The 18,139-nt window shown below is 41.9% G+C and overlaps 2 protein-coding genes across 2 annotated transcripts; both read right to left on the reverse strand.

Moving 5' to 3' along the window:
- Positions 1-12,852: 12,852 nt before the first annotated feature.
- Positions 12,853-13,887, reverse strand: LOC128467620 (acrosin-like). Its single transcript, XM_053449295.1, has 3 exons — positions 13,695-13,887; positions 13,286-13,431; positions 12,853-13,044 (listed from the first exon to the last, which is right to left on the reverse strand). The coding sequence occupies exons 1-3, from the start codon at positions 13,885-13,887 to the stop codon at positions 12,853-12,855; spliced, it is 531 nt and encodes a 176-aa protein (XP_053305270.1).
- A 469-nt stretch (positions 13,888-14,356) lies between these two features.
- LOC128467621 (acrosin-like) lies at positions 14,357-16,801 on the reverse strand. Its single transcript, XM_053449296.1, has 6 exons — positions 16,732-16,801; positions 15,950-16,148; positions 15,369-15,634; positions 14,959-15,104; positions 14,428-14,718; positions 14,357-14,380 (listed from the first exon to the last, which is right to left on the reverse strand). Exons 1-6 carry the CDS (start codon positions 16,799-16,801, stop codon positions 14,357-14,359), a joined length of 996 nt encoding a protein of 331 aa, XP_053305271.1.
- Positions 16,802-18,139: the final 1,338 nt, after the last annotated feature.

Genomic DNA, 18,139 nt, shown 5'->3' on the forward strand with positions numbered 1-18,139 from the left:
TGCCTTATGCCCCCCATTAAACACCTCCCCCCCGCCCCACTTCCCGGTACTTCTGAGTCTTCTGTCATGTAGCTGGGGCAGCGTGTAGACTCACGCTGCAGCCGGAAGGAGGCGTGGCTAGCAGCGAGGGTTGTCTGCGTGCATCGCGCAGACATTCCCCGGCTGTCAGAGATCAGAGTTCCCCGTGCCGGTGCAGCTGCGGGGGATCTGGATCTTAGTCGTCTCATAGTCAGACTTTGAGGTCTGATTATAAGACGACCCCCATTATAAGACGAGGGGTATTTTTCAGAGCAAAAAAACCTCGTCTTATAATCGAGCAAATACGGTAAATCAAACAAGAAGAGGCACCCATGATTACAGAAACCCGACCAGTGCTTCATCTCTCTGGCATCCCATCTAGGCAAGCAAAAATTATAAAAAATAAAAGATGTATCCTTCTCTACACACAGCGCTCCAGGAGAGAGATACATTGTTACTCTGGTAGATTTTGTTGTATGTTTTCATTGCAACACATACAATCATTGGTCTTTCATATTCCTGGGCTGCTCCCACCGCCAGCAAAACTGTACAGCGGGGAGCTACCTGGACCCTTAAAAACTCCAAAGCGTGAAAATAAAAACCCATCAGAACAGCGCCATCTTGTGTTAACATAGAAGATAACATAAACATCCTTCAACGCGAGGAGGTAGATGTCACACACTTGCTCCTTTATTCTAAGGCACTACCTCTCTAACACAAAAAGGGTAAAGGTGGGCAAGAAAACATAGTTTTTGTATAAAGCATTGGTGTCAGAAAGGCATTTATAGGAACAGCGGTTACCTGTCTATGTTGTGTTATAAGTGAGAGCTACCATCCTGCTGCCCCATCATACTACTGATCAGCCATCAATCAATCATTTCATGCACGAATAACACAATAACGGTCGACATATTGTGGACCGGGTAGACAGATTGTTGGGAGGGGCTGGAGATGATCCAGCGGTCGTAGTACATGTTGGTACAAACAACATAGTTAAGGGCAGGTGGGGGGTCCTTAAAAATGAGTTTAGGGCACTAGGTCAGAAACTTAGGCAAAGGACCTCCAAGGTAATGTTCTTTGGAATATCACCAGTACCACGCGCTACTTCAGGGAGACAGCGGGAGCTTAGGGAGATCAATGCATGGCTAAGAGCGTGGTGTAAGAAAGAGGGATTTGGGTTTTTGGTGAACTGGGCAGACTTTGCAGTCGGCTACAGACTCTACAGCAGGGGTGGACTGCACCTCAATGAAGAGGGGGCTGCAGTGCTAGGGGAGAGGATGGCTAGGGGAATTGAGGATCTTTTAAACTAGGTTCTGGGGGGGAGGATAAAGATAGAAATGAAGTGCTAGCTAGAGTAGACTCGGTAGGGGGTCTAGCTATGGGAAAAGGGGATGAGAGCACTGGTGGGGTTAGCACAGACAATATGGTGTTGCATAGTACAAAACCTGCTGTCAAGAATTATTTGTCAACCGTTACACCAGAAACGTGGTGGGATGATATGCATGACTGGTCAGTAAACTTACAAGGATATTCACTTTTTAGAAGGGACAGAGTAAATAGAAAAGGGGGAGGGATTTGTTTCTATGCAAACCCTAAACTTAAGCCCAGTATTAAGGAAGATGTGCATGATGACAGTAGTAATGTGGAGACGCTGTGGGTAGAGATTAACCTAGATAGTAGAAAGAGTCACACACTAATTGTGGGTGTATGCTACAAGCCACCCAACATTAGCAATGAGGGGGAAGATCAGCTGCTATTTCAAATTTAAAAGGCTGCAAATAGAAATGAAGTTTTGATCATGGGAGATTTTAATTACCCAGATATAGATTGGAATAGTGGGACTTGTTCCACTAAGGGCAGCAAGTTTCTCAACCTGCTTAATGACCGAATTGCGACATGAATTTATGTCGCAATTAATAGAGACCCCAACCAGAATGGATGCCTGCCTAGATCTGGTAATAACTAACAACTTATCTCAAACATTAAAGTAAGAGAACACTTGGGGAATAGTGACCATAACATGGTTTCATTTGAGATTAATTCCAAAAAGCAAATGGGTAACTGCTCTATCAAAACACTTAATTTCAGAAGGGCAAACTTTTATAGGCTAAGGTCAACCATGGAATATATAGACTGGGATGGATTGTTCTCTGGGTTAAACACAGAGGACAAATGGAATACCTTTAAGCACATATTGCAAAGTTACACATCCCACTATATACCTATGTGAAACAAATACAAAAGAAACAAATCAAAACCAATGTGGCTTACCTGGAAAGTAAAACAGGAAATAAGGAATAAACAATTGGCATTTAAGCATTATAAAAGCGAGGGGTCGGAAGTATTATTTATGGCATACAAAGATGCCAACAAAGCCTGCAAAAAGGAGATTAAAATGGCTAAACTAGAAAATGAGAAACTTATTGCCAAAGTAAAACCAATCTCAAGAAATTTTTCAAGTATGTGAATGGAAAAAAGTTAAAGGTAGAGAATGTTGGTCCTTTATTATCTGAAACTGGAAATTTGGTTAGTGAGGACAGAGAGAAAGCCGACATCTTAAATGCTTTTTTTTCTTCTGTTTATACCAAGGAAGAGCCAATGACTGAGCCCCTGCTGGCTAATTTTAAGGAACCATTGCAGCAAACATGGGATTGGCTGACACAAGAAAAAGTGCTCAAGCAATTAAATAATGTTAAGGTAGACAAGGCCCCTGGACCGGATGGTATACACCCAAGGGTACTGAAAGAGCTAAGCCTAATTCTGGCCCAACCATTATTACTAATCTTTAGGGATTCTTTCAGCTCGGGCATAGTTCCATTAGATTGGCGCAAGGCAGATGTTGTGCCCAGATTTAAAAAGGGATCAAAATCTCAAACGGGCAATTACAGGCCAGTAAACTTAACATCGCTAGTAGGGAAATTATTTGAAGGGTTGCTAAAGGTATACATTCAAGATCATATCTTGATCCATAATCCAATTAGTAGTAGTCAACATGGATTTGTGAAAGACCGGTCTTGTTAAACCAACCTGTTTGTTTCTATGAAGAAGTTATTAAAAATATAGACCTGGGGTTGGCTGTAGATGTGATTTATCTGGACTTTGCTAAGGCATTTGATACGGTTCCGCATAAAAGGCTACTCTATAAATTAACAAAAATAGGCTTAGGGGCAAATGTCTGTATGTGGATCAGAAATTGGCTAAAAAATAGAATGCAGAGGGTTGTTGTGGATGGATGTTTCTCAGCCTGTATGCAGGTATTAAGTGGAGTGCCTCAGGGGTCTGTCCTCGGTCCTCTTCTTTTTAAGTTATTTATAAATGATCTCCCAAGCTGCATTAAGAGCCATGTCACAGTTTTTGCTGATGACACAAAATTAGGCCGAGTAATTCAGACTAATCTTGATGTTTCTTCATTGCAGGAAGATCTAGACAGAGTTGGGGACTGGGCGTGCAAGTGGCAGATGAGGTTCAATATAGAGAAATGCAAAGTTATGCATTATGGTAAAAATAATAAAAATGCAACCTATTCTTTAAATGGAATATCCTTGGGGGAAACTACCAGTGAGAAGGATTTAGGAATAACGGTTGACAACAGACTTGACAACAGTGCGCAATGCCAGCAAGCAGCTGCGAGGGCCAATAAGGTTTTGGCATGCATAAAAAGAGGTATTGACTCAAGGGAGGAGGATATCATCTTGCCTCTTTACAGGTCTTTGGTAAGACCTCACCTTGAATATGCGGTACAATTCTGGGCACCGGTCCTCAAAAAGGACATTATGGAATTAGAAAAAGTGCAAAGGAGGGCTATGAAATTAATAAGGGGATTGGGTGATACTAGTTATGAAGAGAGACTAAAAAAGTTAAAATTATATACACTGATAAAATGGCGTCTCAGAGTGGATATGATTACATTATACAAATATATGCAGGGCCAATATAAAGAGCTCTTCGGTGACCTGTTCATTAACAGAAATGTACAAAGAACAAGAGGTCACCCTCTGAGACTGGAAGAGCGCAGGTTTCATAGACGACAAAGGAAGGGATTCTTCACAGTGAGGACAATTAAGGTATGGAATTCACTTCCAATACATTAGATACCTTCAAAAGGGACCTCGATATTTTCTTAGAAAGGCATGATATACAGGGATATAAATAGAATAACATTAATATTTTAGAGCTTCTTGATCCAGGGAGAAATCTGATTGCCTCTTGGAGTATTTCTTTTTCCCCTGATGGCAGAATTTAAAGTAGCTTAATTAGGGGTTTTATTTGCCTTCTTTTGGATCAAGAATCTGAAGCTTAGGTAGAAGGGTTGAACTTGATGGACTTAGGTCTTTTTTTCAACCTTATGAACTATGTAACTATGTAACACGGCTGTGAGTAGTGATGGAGGATCCTGGATGTTTGGTGAGGACAGGAACCACATTACACCTTAGTTCTTCTTATATGATGTCAAATCTGAGAAATTACAACAGCATAGATTAAACCAGAATGTAAAAAGATAATACTAGCGAGACAGAGCTCCTTTTTTTTAATGATTGGCCCCGCCCCTTTCATTATAAGCTGAAAGTTAGGGGAGGTGGGGTTTAATGTAGGGGCCGTTATGGTTGATGGGGTCTTTAGGGTTAATTTAGGGACAGTTATGGTTGATGGGGTCTTTATGGTTAATTTAGGCACAGTTATGGTTAATGGGGTCTTTAGGATTAATTTAGGGGCAGTTATGGTTAATGGGGTCTTTAGGGTTAATTTAAGGGCGGTTATGGTTAATGGGGTCGATAGGGTTAATTTAGGGGCAGTTATGGTTGATGGGGTCTTTAGGGTTAATTTAGGGGCAGTTATGGTTGATGGGGTCTTTAGGGTTAATTTAGGGACAGTTATGGTTAATGGGGTCTTTAGGGTTTTTTTAATGCTGAGTTAATTTAATTAATTTATAAGGCTAACTTATGGTGCAGTTAGAGGTAAAGGGGTGCAGTGCCAACTCTAAAAACAATATTGGGGGGCACATAAGATACCACAGTCAAAACTGGGGGGCATTAATAATTTCCACCATTAAATCATACCATCAAGTAGGCTTATTTTTCCCTCAGAAATCTCATGGTGCTGCCACTACCACAGGGGATTCTTGGTAGGTGCATGCAAATGGTTAACAATTATCACCTTTGCTTCTAGGGTTTCCATCACCTAATATGTGTATGTATATATATATATATATATATATATATATATATATATATATATATATATATATATATATATATAGCCAAAAGTAATGTGCTGTGGAATTATTCTTTTGTTATTGGACTAACATAATACTTGGTCATTCAACATTGGAAACCTGAAGCCACAATTAAGTGCAACTAATACTTGAAATAAATATTATAAACACAATATCTTAACTTTTCCACTAAATCATTTCTGGGCTTTGAAAGTTTTGTCCCCTGAAGTCACTACAAATTCAGGAGGGTGTTTTATCTCTGGATAAGTAAAAATGAAATAGTTCCTACTGTAAATTAAGTGCCAGGAAACAGATGACCAAACACACACCAGGACAGGCTCTGCCACACCGACACCCAGACACACACCAGGACAGGCTCTACCGCACCAACATCCAGACACACGCACCAGAAAAGGCTCTGTCACACCAACACCCAAACACACACACACACACCAGGACAGGCTCTGCCACACCAACACCCATACACACACCAGGACAGGCTCTGCTACACTGATAACCAAAATACACAAACAGCAGGACACAATCTATGACACAGACATCTACAACAGGATGGAATTTCCACAATGCATTGTTGTTGATACCCCTTATAAACTTAGTGTTTTTGCCCCTTGTGTATTGATGACTCAACTAGCACCCTTTTAGTATAGATTAATGTGGTGCTCCCACATCCTTGTGTGATCGCCTCCAGCCACCACTATTTGTATTAATGCCCCCAGTGACGGTGTCACGGAACCGGGTCCATACAGATGACTGCATTGACCCAGTGCGCCCTAAGATTGTGTGCAGGAGTTACAGTGCAGTAGCGGAGTTGGACAGGGCCTGGTGCAGGGAGACCGCACCTAGGGTTGTGCAGCCACATACCAGCACCCTGACATAGCAGCAGATGTAGTCCCAAATGAAATGAAGTGATATCCTGCAGGCACCCTGGAACAAGCATGAGACATAGCACTAGACTCACGTGCAGGATGCTGCAGGCTGGGAGTATGGAAGCTAAGCAAAGGATATGGCAGAAACATAACAAGCAAGGGGGACAGAGCGAGCAAGATACAGAGAGACCAAGCAAGACAGGACACCCCGCTGCCGGGGATACAAGACAGGACACCACGCTGCCGGGGATACAAGACAGGACACCCCGCTGCCGAGGATACAAGACAGGACATCCCGCTGCCGGGGATACAGGTTACATCAGACTGACACACGTATATACAGGAACTAGCCTAGGACTGTATGATAACTATTTAGAAGGGACATATCACATGTTATGGCCATAGTATGCTTAGCCCACCACTACGCCAAAGTAGTCCAATGACGGTGGGTCCTAACCCTAATCCCTGCTAACAATGGTACGAAACGAAACAAACCAAACATGAAACCCAAACACATAACAATAAGAGACATACATGTAGACGGCAGACTGAGACAAACAGAACACACATGTGGGGCACACCTTATAAAGGAAACAGAGCTGAAGCAAAGAGCAGAACTAAAAGCAAGAAATGGAAGATCAGGACAGAGCATACGGAAATCCAGGAATGGATTAAAGCAAAACAGAGAAACTGAAGCAAAACAGATATGCAGCTCTGCGGCCTGGGTACAATGTGACAGATGGCCCATAACATATATGCCTTAGACATGTATTTTTAACTACATAACAAGTACTTATCACTTGAAATTGAAATATGATTTCAAAATAACAGCTGAACTGGCAGTTTCTTTAATATTAGACCCTGCTGCCGAAATATGTAGTAATATTAGCCCCTGCTGCCCATATATGTATTACTATTAACCCCTGCTGCCGATATATATTAATATTAGCCCCAGCTGCCGATATATCTTAATTATAGCCCCTGCCGCCGATATAAATGTATAAATATTAGACCCTGCTGCCTATAGCAGGTATAGATCAACACATTAACACACAAACTCAGCTTTGCATGTTTAGATAAATTGAAATTCACTTGTGAACTCAGCATTGAGGGTATAGATCAAATAAACAGAATCAGACATACAAATCCTGCAGGTATACAAATATAAAAGATAAAATCTCCTAAATTACAGGCATAGATTACAGGCTGCACACCCCAAAGCCAACCCAAATTATATTACCCATCTTTGTCACTAAACAGCTTCCCGTAGTCACAGTGGCGTCGCTACAGGGGGGCAAAGGGGTGCAATCCCCCCCCCCTAAGTTATTCCTTGCCCCCCTGTTGCCCCCCCCGACGAATTTGGAACCACCCAATGGATTGCCCAGGACAGTCAAGCAATGGGACTTTAAGTCCCGGGCAGCCTCAAACACTTTTTTTTGACGCGGAGGAGAGAGGGGGTGCCTAGCAACCGCTCGGCCCCCCCTCAGTCTCCTTCATGAGGCCTCTACCTCCGTCGCGGTGCCGCCGTTTCATATTGAGTGCTGGAAAATGACATCATATCCGATGCTCAGCAGTGAAGCAGCGCGCGCCGCGGCAGGAAGACGGAAGCCGGCTACAGGACTTAAACGTGAGTGAACTATAAAGGGGGAGAGGGTAGATAGTGAGTAGGGAAAGAGGAGGGAGAGGGGTTAGAAAGGGATAAGGTAGGCAGAAGGGGTAGAAAGTGATAAGGGAGGGAGAAGGGGTAGAGAGTGATAAGGGAGGGAGAAGGGGTAGAAAGTCATAAGGGAGGGAGGGTAGAAAGTCATAAGGGAGGGATGAATGTGGATGAATTGTCTAAATGAGGTAGAGCATGAGTTAATATGTGGATGAGTTGTCTGAATGAGGGAGAGCATGAGTTAATATGTGGATGAGTTGTCTGAATGAGGGAGAGCATGAGTTAATATGTGGATGTCTGAATAATGTCTGAATAATATGTGGATGTCTGAATAAGGGAATGAGGTAGAGCATGAGTTAATATGTGGATGAGTTGTCTGAATGAGGGAGAGCATGAGCAAATATGTGGATGAATTGTCTGAATGAGGGAGAGCATGAGTTAATATGTGGATGAGTTGTCTGAATGAGGGAGAGCATGAGTTAATATGTGGATGTCTGAATAATGTATGAATAATATGTGGATGTCTGAATAAGGGAATGAGGTAGAGCATGAGTTAATATGTGGATGAGTTGTCTGAATGAGGGAGAGCATGAGTTAATATGTGGATGTGTTGTCTGAATGAGGGAGAGCATGAGTTAATATGTGGATGAATTGTCTGAATGAGGGAGAGCATGAGTTAATATGTGGATGAATTGTCTGAGGGAGAGCATGAGTTAATATGTGGATGAATTGTCTGAATGAGGGAGAGCATGAGTTAATATGTGGATGAATTGTCTGATTGGGGGAGAGCATGAGTTAACATGTGGATGAGTTGTCTGAATGAAGGAGAACATGAGTTAATATGTGGATGTGTTGTCTGAATGAGGGAGAGCATGAGTTAATATGTGGATGAATTGTCTGAATGTGTCAGGGTCCTCAGCAAAGACCCCAACGAAACGACTCATACACTGTCTATACACAGACGGCAAAGCAGCCGACGGAGCAGCAGTGAGGACGGCAGCGGCGTGGGAGCTGGTGCCCGCCATTGGCGGGTACTCAGGTGAGTCGCTTCGTTGGGGTCTTTGCTTAGGACCCTGACAGAATGAGGGAGAGCATGAGTTATTGTGTGGATGAATTGTATGAATGAGGGAGAGCATGAGTTAATATGTGGATGAACTGTCTGAATGAGGGAGACAGGGCCGGCCCAAGACAAAATGCCGCCTGGGGCGAATTTGAAAATGCCGCCCCCCCACCCCCTTATCTACCCTTCCTCTCGCTCCGTCCCTGACGCCCCCCACCCCCCATTATCTACCCTTCTCCCCCCCCTTGTACTTACCTTTCAGCAATCCTGCGGCGAGTCTCCCTGTTCGGTCTCGGTGCAGGCTTGTAATACTAACCACTCGGCGCCCCTTTCTCTCTCTTTAGCTTTCGCTCTTTCCTGGAGGGAGACCATGAGTTAATATGTGGATGAACTGTCTGAATGAGGGAGATCATGAGTTAATATGTGGATGAATTGTCTGAATGAGGGAGATCATGAGTTAATGAGTATATGTGTATCATAGATGTATAATTGTGGAAGGGCAAAGATGGCACTAGCAGGATGTTTGAGCTTTGGGGACCAAGATGGCACAGGCAGGGTGCTTATGGGACGAAGATGGCACAGGCCAGGTGTGTGTGTTAATGTGTTGATCTATACCTGCTATAGTAATAGTTGTACTAAATTGTGGCTTCAGGCTTCCCATGTTGAATGATCAAGTATTATGTTAGTCCAATAACAAAAGTATCATTCCATAGCACATTACTTTTGGCAGTATATATATATATAATGTATGTATGTTTTTTCAGTGGTATGATTTAATGGTGGAAATTATTAATGCCCCCCCAGTTTGACTGTGGTATCTTGTGTGCCCCACCGATATATTGTTTCTACAGTCGCCATTGCGTAGTCGTCTTTGTCCCCAGTTTCCCATAGTCATCTTTGTCAGTAAACACTGTGTTACTACCATCACATAGCTGGTGCGCCATCACCCTACCATTTAGAGCTCACACAAGAAAACACAACAAAACAATTACACATAGAAAGCTCAGTTGGACATAAGGCAATGGATTCAACATGGTTTTGTGTTAATAGCTTCATTCTACATTATCTTATTATTCACAATGGTTACATAATTGAGTTCTTGCATTTTTCCAGCATACCTGATATAGAGACATAAAAGATATGCTACCCATAAAAGGGTAGCTATTTAGTGACAAAGATGGCTACGGGAAACTGGGCACAGAGTTTCTCACCAGTTTCCCATAGCCATCTTTGTCCCAGCCTCCCATTGCCAACCATGCCCCCAGTTTGTCAACTTACCTAACTGAAGACACGCGCCCTTACAGTGCACTCTGCTAGGTTCCCGCTGCCTAACTTGCTCCACTCACCTCACTGAATGGGGCTGGCACCGCCCACAAAGGTCATTGAGCTGCGCTGGTGCCGCCCACAAAAGTTATTGAGCGGCAATTGCACCCCTTTGTCCCCCTGGAACGACACCACTGAAGGGGTGCAAACTAAGGGCAATCTAAATCCTGGGGCAGTGAAGATTAATCCTGTATTTATTTATAAAAGTATTGTGTCCGTGTGCTGCAAAGGAGTCTCCGAACGAGTCTGCAAATCTATGAGGGCGCTATGGCATATCTGGGGGGTATAAGTCATATCTGGGGGGTATAAGGCATATAAGGGGTATATGGCATATAAAGGGGAACAAGTCATACTGGGGCATATCAGGGGGCACAGTGGCATATCAGGGGGTATAAGGCATATGTGGGGAGGGCAGAGTTGCATATCTGGGGCTATGTGGCATATCTGGGGGTATGTGGCATATCTGGGGGTATAAGGCATATCTGGGAGGCAGTGTGGCAAGCCTGGGCTCAAATGTGCATAACTGGGGCAGGTTGGGAAATAAAAACAAGAAATACATTTTTCTCAAAGTTTTTTTTATTCTATTGTTTGTTTTTAACATCCTGTTTGTTTATTAAATTATTTTAAATAAATGAAAGGTTTACATTTATTTTTTTTATCTGATTAATCGATTAATCGAAAAAATAGCCGACCAACTAATCGATTATGAAAATAATCCATAGTTGCAGCCCTAAAGCTCACCTCTTATCGATCATAACATTGTTAAAGCAGCAGTTATGTCCAAGTTCACATCCTTACCTGTTGGTAGCACAAACCTCATATAACACAGAACCTGTCTCTTTCCTTTCATGTTTTGAGAATTCCAATCTTTTTTTGAAAGTGATTGTCTAGAATTTATAAACTCTCTTGGAAAATTGACTTAATTGTCGACAGTCCCTACAAAACAGGCGTGCCATGTTACATTTAGAATGCCAATATATGACATGGACATCTTCTGCATGTCCACCACGTGTTTCAGAAGCTCATGTTTTGCCCCTGACATGTGTCATACCTACTTGGGGGACCATTTTCCAAGCCAACAGCTCCTTCTCCATTCTAGGTCCTCTAAGCATGTATAGCTAGTATCAGGTAATATAGTCATTTCACTGATATAACTCCATCAAGTTCAACAAGGATTTTTTATTAGAGATTATTTTTGTGACTTGGCTTAACATGCAGGACCAATGGGCTGCCGCTGCGTGAAAGTCAAACCCACAGAGCAAGATTCAGAATTAGGACAACATCCCGATTTTGAAATCTAAATATTGGGCACACGTCTCATTTTGTTGCTTCTTCAACTCCTTTAAATAGTCTTTGGGCACTTGATCAGTGGAATGAGCCACAAAAACCACTTGGCAAGTCGTAATTGTGCATAGCGGAGGTATAACGAGTACACATACACGCAACACCAAATACATTATCACTTTATAAACAAACATTTAATTAGTGCAAGCACAAACGCCATTTCCAGTGGGTAGAGATACCCAGTTATGTAGATCGGCAACAGCTGTAATATTATTCAGCCCTTCGTATATTAATATATGTATAAAGAGAATATCTGCACCTAGAAAGTGGGAAATAGACTGAAATGTCTGCTGATGTATACATTAATAAATACTGATAAATATATATCTATAGATATATGATATTATATATGTGAAATCCTGGGATCCTGCATTGTGTATCCACTGGCTAGACATGCATATAAATGCCGCTTGCTGGGACTGTTTATGCCGCCGTGCTGTAAAATTATACATATGTTTTTTAAAAAAAGAACTTGGTGTGCCCAAAAATATTTAAAAACAAACCTAAAGGGCACCAGTGTTTTCTTCTGTTAACAGCATATGTTAGATTTTACAACTTGATTGTGTAACCAGCTTGACACTTTAGTGTCATGCGTTTGTGTTATATGGACACCCTATTAATCAGGCAGTATTTCTTGGGTTTGGCTTGCGTCCGTTCATTTAAAAATGTCATATTGTATACAACTGTTTGCATCACACAAACAAAATACACATTTATATACGCACTAACCAGTCCTGACCAAAATACATATAATAAAAGGGAACAAAGAAACCCTATCAACTCCAGATAGAAAATATAAAAAATATTCCCTTAATCTGCATACACAGCACAGGCTACTGCGCACCTAAAGAAGAGTAGCCAGACCATAACATTTCAGTAGTCAGCCGGTGCCTTTCTACATCGCAAAAGAAAGACATTAATGCCCCTGCTTGATTCTCTTACAAGATAATGTAAAGTATTGTTTCCATGTCCATCACAAGTACACCCTATAGATTGTAACCCTCCTCACCTGTTGTCTCTGTTAGTCAATTTGTTATATTACATGCTACTTGTTATGTCCTGTCTACCCATTGTACAGCGCTACGGAATTTGATGGCGCTATATAAAACAGTAAATAATAATAAATAATAAGTACACGTCTTATTTATGCATTCCTATTTATTAATCTATTAGCCTATACTTATAACTAAATGCTGACGTGATCTGCAGTTTCTGCTGCAAAGAGATGGCTCCATCTGATGTAAATCTGATGTATTTCTGCTCCGGGAGCGCTTTAGATATAACGGGTCTTCCTGTCAGCTTTGCTGATTTATTCAGCTACGTTTGGAGCGATTTGTTTCACGGCCCTATTTTAGATGGTCTTGGATGTAGGGTTCTTGTTCTTAGAAAGATGTTTAGAAATCCACTCGAGATAATACTGGGTGGCGGAGTAAACTCCAGGGCTTTTCTCCTGGGCACAGCCGGAGCCCCAGCTGGTTATGCCGACCACAGTATAGAACTTAGCTTTGCTGTTTTTGCACATTAAAGGTCCTCCACTGTCACCCTGCGAAAAACAAAGAAAAGAAAACATTCCTGAATAAAGACTTTCAATAACTACAATGCTTTAACTGGGTCTCACTGTCTTTGCTTTTCCTTCTTGTATTCCATCTTTCCCCTTTCTGAAATGTTCTCTGTCAGCTGTTCCTGGACACAGTGTTACAGAACAAGTACTGTCCAGGACGCTTAAAACTATAACAATCCTCACCCATCACCACCCATGCCCAGAGAAAAAAAGATATGCGTACCTGGCAACTATCGATGCCTCCCTGCTCATATCCAGCGCACAGGTTGTAGTCACCCACTGCTCCGTTGTACCAGGTTGGGCGGTTGCAACGGTCAACTGGAATTAAATTCACTGGGGCTTCTTGAAGGACATCTGATGTTTCTGAGGCTGAAGAGAAAAAGAGTATATTAAACATAGGACCACCATCAGAAATCTTGTGGCCCAGTAAAAAACTAAAACATGGCCCCTATCCCATACAATGCTACTCACACCACCCTCACAATGAGGCCACCAGGCCCCAGAGCTTGCACTGGGACCACCAGACCCCAGTGTCCAGAAAGGCTCAAACCCACAAAGGAAAACTCCAAACACCAGTCAGGAGGCAAGTAGCAAACCCTATATATAGGTAAAAAACCTAGGATAAAGCTTACATCCTTCTTTGAGGACACCCCAGCCAGCGACGTAGCAGTCATCCAGTTTGTCCACAATGGCGTGTTTGGCAGGAAGGCAGGCAGGCTGAGTGTAGTCATCAAATTTGATGGGCTGATTGAGCCGGAGCAAAGCAATGTCATCGCGCTTAGTATGCGGGTCGTACGTCTCATGTTCGATCTTCTCTTTTATCATTCTGATCTGAGCATGTGCCCCCATGTCTGAGAGTTGGTTGGCCCCAAACACGAGTCTCCAGCCATAATATTCGCTGAATAAACCAAAATACAAGTTATTAGTGATCTTTTATTCTTGGGCATTAATAAATACCATATTGACCCCAAAGTCTCAATAGGACAAGCCCCTCATGAGCTCAATGTGGTTATGTGAACGGTTAAATCTTTAATTTAATCTCTAATTAATATCCTGGGAGGACAAACAAAGGAATGCACTAGACCACTAATTCCAAATGGTATATCGCCTTGTGCTCTATTTTCACTGGTCTGCAATACCCACAAAGGCCAGCAGTCTCCTAAACTGACCCAATTCTGCATTCATTCTCCCATAAAACAATTAAAGTACTTACTCGCCAACATCCCGGAAACAATGGGCAGCTGTCAGAACCCATAAATTACTAAGGACGAAACCTCCGCATACGTGGGAATACTCATCGTCCCTGTACTCCTGGATGCTGACAATCCAGGGCCAGTTACCAGGCTCCGCATCCTTTCCTCCCACCACGCGGGAGCCACGGAAATCCTCCGCTAGGGGTCTGTCTCCACAGACTCTGCTGATTTTTTCAGCTACAGTTGGAGCAATTTGTTTCTCGGCCCTCTTTTTCATGGTCTCGGATTCAGGGTTCTTGTTCTTAGAAAGATGTTTAGAAATCCACTCGAGATAATACTGGGTGGCGGAGTAAACTCCAGGGCTTTTCTCCTGGGCACAGCCGGAGCCCCAGCTGGTTATGCCGACCACAGTATAGAACTTAGCTTTGCTCTTTTTGCACATTAAAGGTCCTCCGCTGTCACCCTGCGAAAAACAAAGAAAAGAAAACATTCCTGAATAAACACTTTCAATAACTACAATGCTTTAACTGGGTCTCACTGTCTTTGCTTTTCCTTCTTGTATTTCACCTTTCCTCTTTCTGAAATGTTCTCTGTCAGCTGTTCCTGGACACAGTGTTACAGAACAAGTACTGTCCAGGACGCTTAAAACTATAACAATCCTCACCCATCATCACCCATGCCCAGAGTAAAAAGAGATGCGTACCTGGCAACTATCGATGCCTCCCTGCTCATATCCAGCGCACAGGTTGTAGTCACCCACTGCTCCGTTGTACCAGGTTGGGCGGTTGCAACGGTCAACTGGAATTAAATTCACTGGGGCTTCTTGAAGGACATCTGATGTTTCTGAGGCTAAAGATAAAAAGAGTATATTAAACATAGGACCACCATCAGAAATCTTGTGGCCCAGTAAAAACCTAAAACATGGCCCCTATCCCATACAATGCTACTCACACCACCCTCACAATGAGGCCACCAAGCCCTAGAGTTTGCCTTGGGGCCACCAGACCCCAATGTCCAGAAAGGCTCAATGCCCACAAAGGAAAACTCCAAACACCAGTCAGGAGGCAAGTAGCAAACCCTATCTATAGGTAAAAAACCTAGGATAAAGCTTACATCCTTCTTTGAGGACACCCCAGCCAGCGACGTAGCAGTCATCCAGTTTGTCCACAATGGCGTGTTTGGCAGGAAGGCAGGCAGGCTGAGTGTAGTCATCAAATTTGATGGATTGATTGAGCCGGAGCAAGGCGATGTCATCACGCTTAGTATGCGGGTCGTACGTCTCATGTTCGATCTTCTCTTTTATCATTCTGATCTGAGCATGTGCCCCCATGTCTGAGAGTTGGTTTGCCCCAAACACGAGTCTCCAGCCATAATATTCACTGAATAAACCAAAATACAAGTTATTAGTGATCTTTTATTCTTGGGCATTAATAAATACCATATTGACCCCAAAGTCTCAATAGGACAAGCCCCTCATGAGCTCAATGTGGTTATGTGAACGGTTAAATTTTTAATTTAATATCTAATTAATATCCTGGGAGGACAAACAAAGGAATGCACTAGACCACTAATTCCAAATGGTATATCGCCTTGTGCTCTATTTTCACTGGTCTGCAATACCCACAAAGGCCAGCAGTCTCCTAAACTGACCCAATTCTGCATTCATTCTCCCATAAAACAATTAAAGTACTTACTCGCCAACATCCCGGAAACAATGGGCAGCTGTCAGAACCCATAAATTACTAAGGACGAAACCTCCGCATACGTGGGAATACTCATCGTCCCTGTACTCCTGGATGCTGACTATCCAGGGCCAGTTACCAGGCTCCGCATCCTTTCCTCCCACCACGCGGGAGCCACGGAAATCCTCCGCTAGGGGTCTGTCTCCACAGACTGAAATAGAAATAGAAAGACATTGGAGAAACAAGAGGTTTTACTTTAATGTAAAATGAAGAACATGCTGAGATAAAAGGTAGATAATTTTATAAAATAAAGTCAAATAAATGTGTGGAGGGGATAGATAGAACTATACTCAATTCTAAAATTATATCTGGACCATTCTTAAAATCCCTAAGATTTGCCATTATTATTATTCATTATTATTATTATTAGTAGTATTATTAAAGGCCATGGTTTACAAATATAAAATACCATTAAGAACAAACATCTTATTTTTTCACAGAATAAAGTAAGATTTAATCTTATTGCTATTAACAGGACATACAAAATCATAACACACACACATTATTAAATAACATCCTGATTTTAAAGCTATTTGACAGTTATAGGCATTAACGTATTGTACCAATGGGGGGAGGGGTTAATTAAGGAGTTATTTATAGAAGAACAGGCTGTAAGAATATAAAATATCCATGAATTGTAATAGTAATGGTAATCATCTGCATCTCCCCTAAAACCATTAATGTTGTATCATTAAAAACCTGTACTTTCCTTCTGTAATAACCGATCTACTTACCTCTATAGTCAGAGCTCTCAGATGTTCCTAGGAAAGCCCAAATAATTATAAAAATCACATATAACTTCATGCTTAGTCCATAGCACTGAAAAGCAATCTGTTTATGCACAAGAGTGTGCAGAATATGTTGCGCACCTGCTAGGATTCTGGCATCATAAAGACAGAGTTAGGTATGAGGTCACAAAATAGTGAAAGTGTGAAACATGGAAATACAGAGTAAAGACTGAAACATGGAACTAAATAAATAAATAAATCACTTACATGTACAAAACTTAATATTAAACGGACAAAAAAGCCCTGCTTTTCTATCATGTCTAATAAAATATTAATTTGATGCATGGAAAATGTATGGTTTATAAGAGATTTATTTAAGCGATCATTGTAAATGGCACTAGTCCTAGAGGGTTGGAAATTAACAAATGTTTTGCCCATTCATAAAAAGGGCGGTGGGGAGGAGTCGGCCAACGACCGGCCAGTAAATCTAACATCAGTAGTGGGGAGTGGAAAGGACTGTATGTTAAAGGACGGGATTGTTGTGTAAAGTCACATGGGTTTCAAGATCAAAAACAACACGGGTTTACTTCAGGAAGATCATTCCAAACTAATCTCATTGATTTATTTGATTGGGTGACTGAAGTAATTGATGAAGGTGGTGCAGTAGACATTGCGTATCTGGATTTCAGTAAGGCTTTTGACATTGTCCCACATAGAAGATTTATCTTAGATAGAGGGAAGAGCTCATACCGTTGTACAGAGCACTGGTGAGACCTCACTCGGAGTATTGTGTACAGTAGTAGAGACCGTATCTAGAGTTTATTTATAAGAATAAAATCTACCACAACAAGAGGACATAGTCTTAAGCTCAAGGTGCTGGGGTTTAAACGTAATATCAGGAAACGTTACTTTAATGAAAGGATAGTAGGTGCATGGAATGGCCTTTCAGCAGTGGTAGAGATTAAAACAGTAAAGGAGTTTAAGCAAGCATGGGATAGGAATAAGGCTAAGCGGGCTATAACAGGGACTAAGGAATGTATTAAGAGGATGAGCAGAGTAGATGGCCGAACGGTTTTTAACTGCCATCACTTTCTATGTTTCTATGTTATGATTATAGCACACGGATCAAGCAGTGGAACTTAGATGATTTGGTGAACATGACACACAAACATACATACATACACATACATACCATACATACATACACATCCCTTACACACACCAGCAGGCACGGTTATCTGGCTGATGATTACCTATATGTAGCCACCTTGTGCCATGAGGGCGGCATTGAGTAGGAAAGATTTAACTATACATAGAAAATATTTTTATCTTTATGATTTATTTTAAAATGAAACTTTACTGTAAACATTTAATCAGCCAAACTGGATCCTTAAGCTTCTATAATGTGTAAAAA

Source organism: Spea bombifrons, chromosome 10 (assembly GCF_027358695.1).
Source record: "Spea bombifrons isolate aSpeBom1 chromosome 10, aSpeBom1.2.pri, whole genome shotgun sequence".
Taxonomy (NCBI): domain Eukaryota; kingdom Metazoa; phylum Chordata; class Amphibia; order Anura; family Pelobatidae; genus Spea; species Spea bombifrons.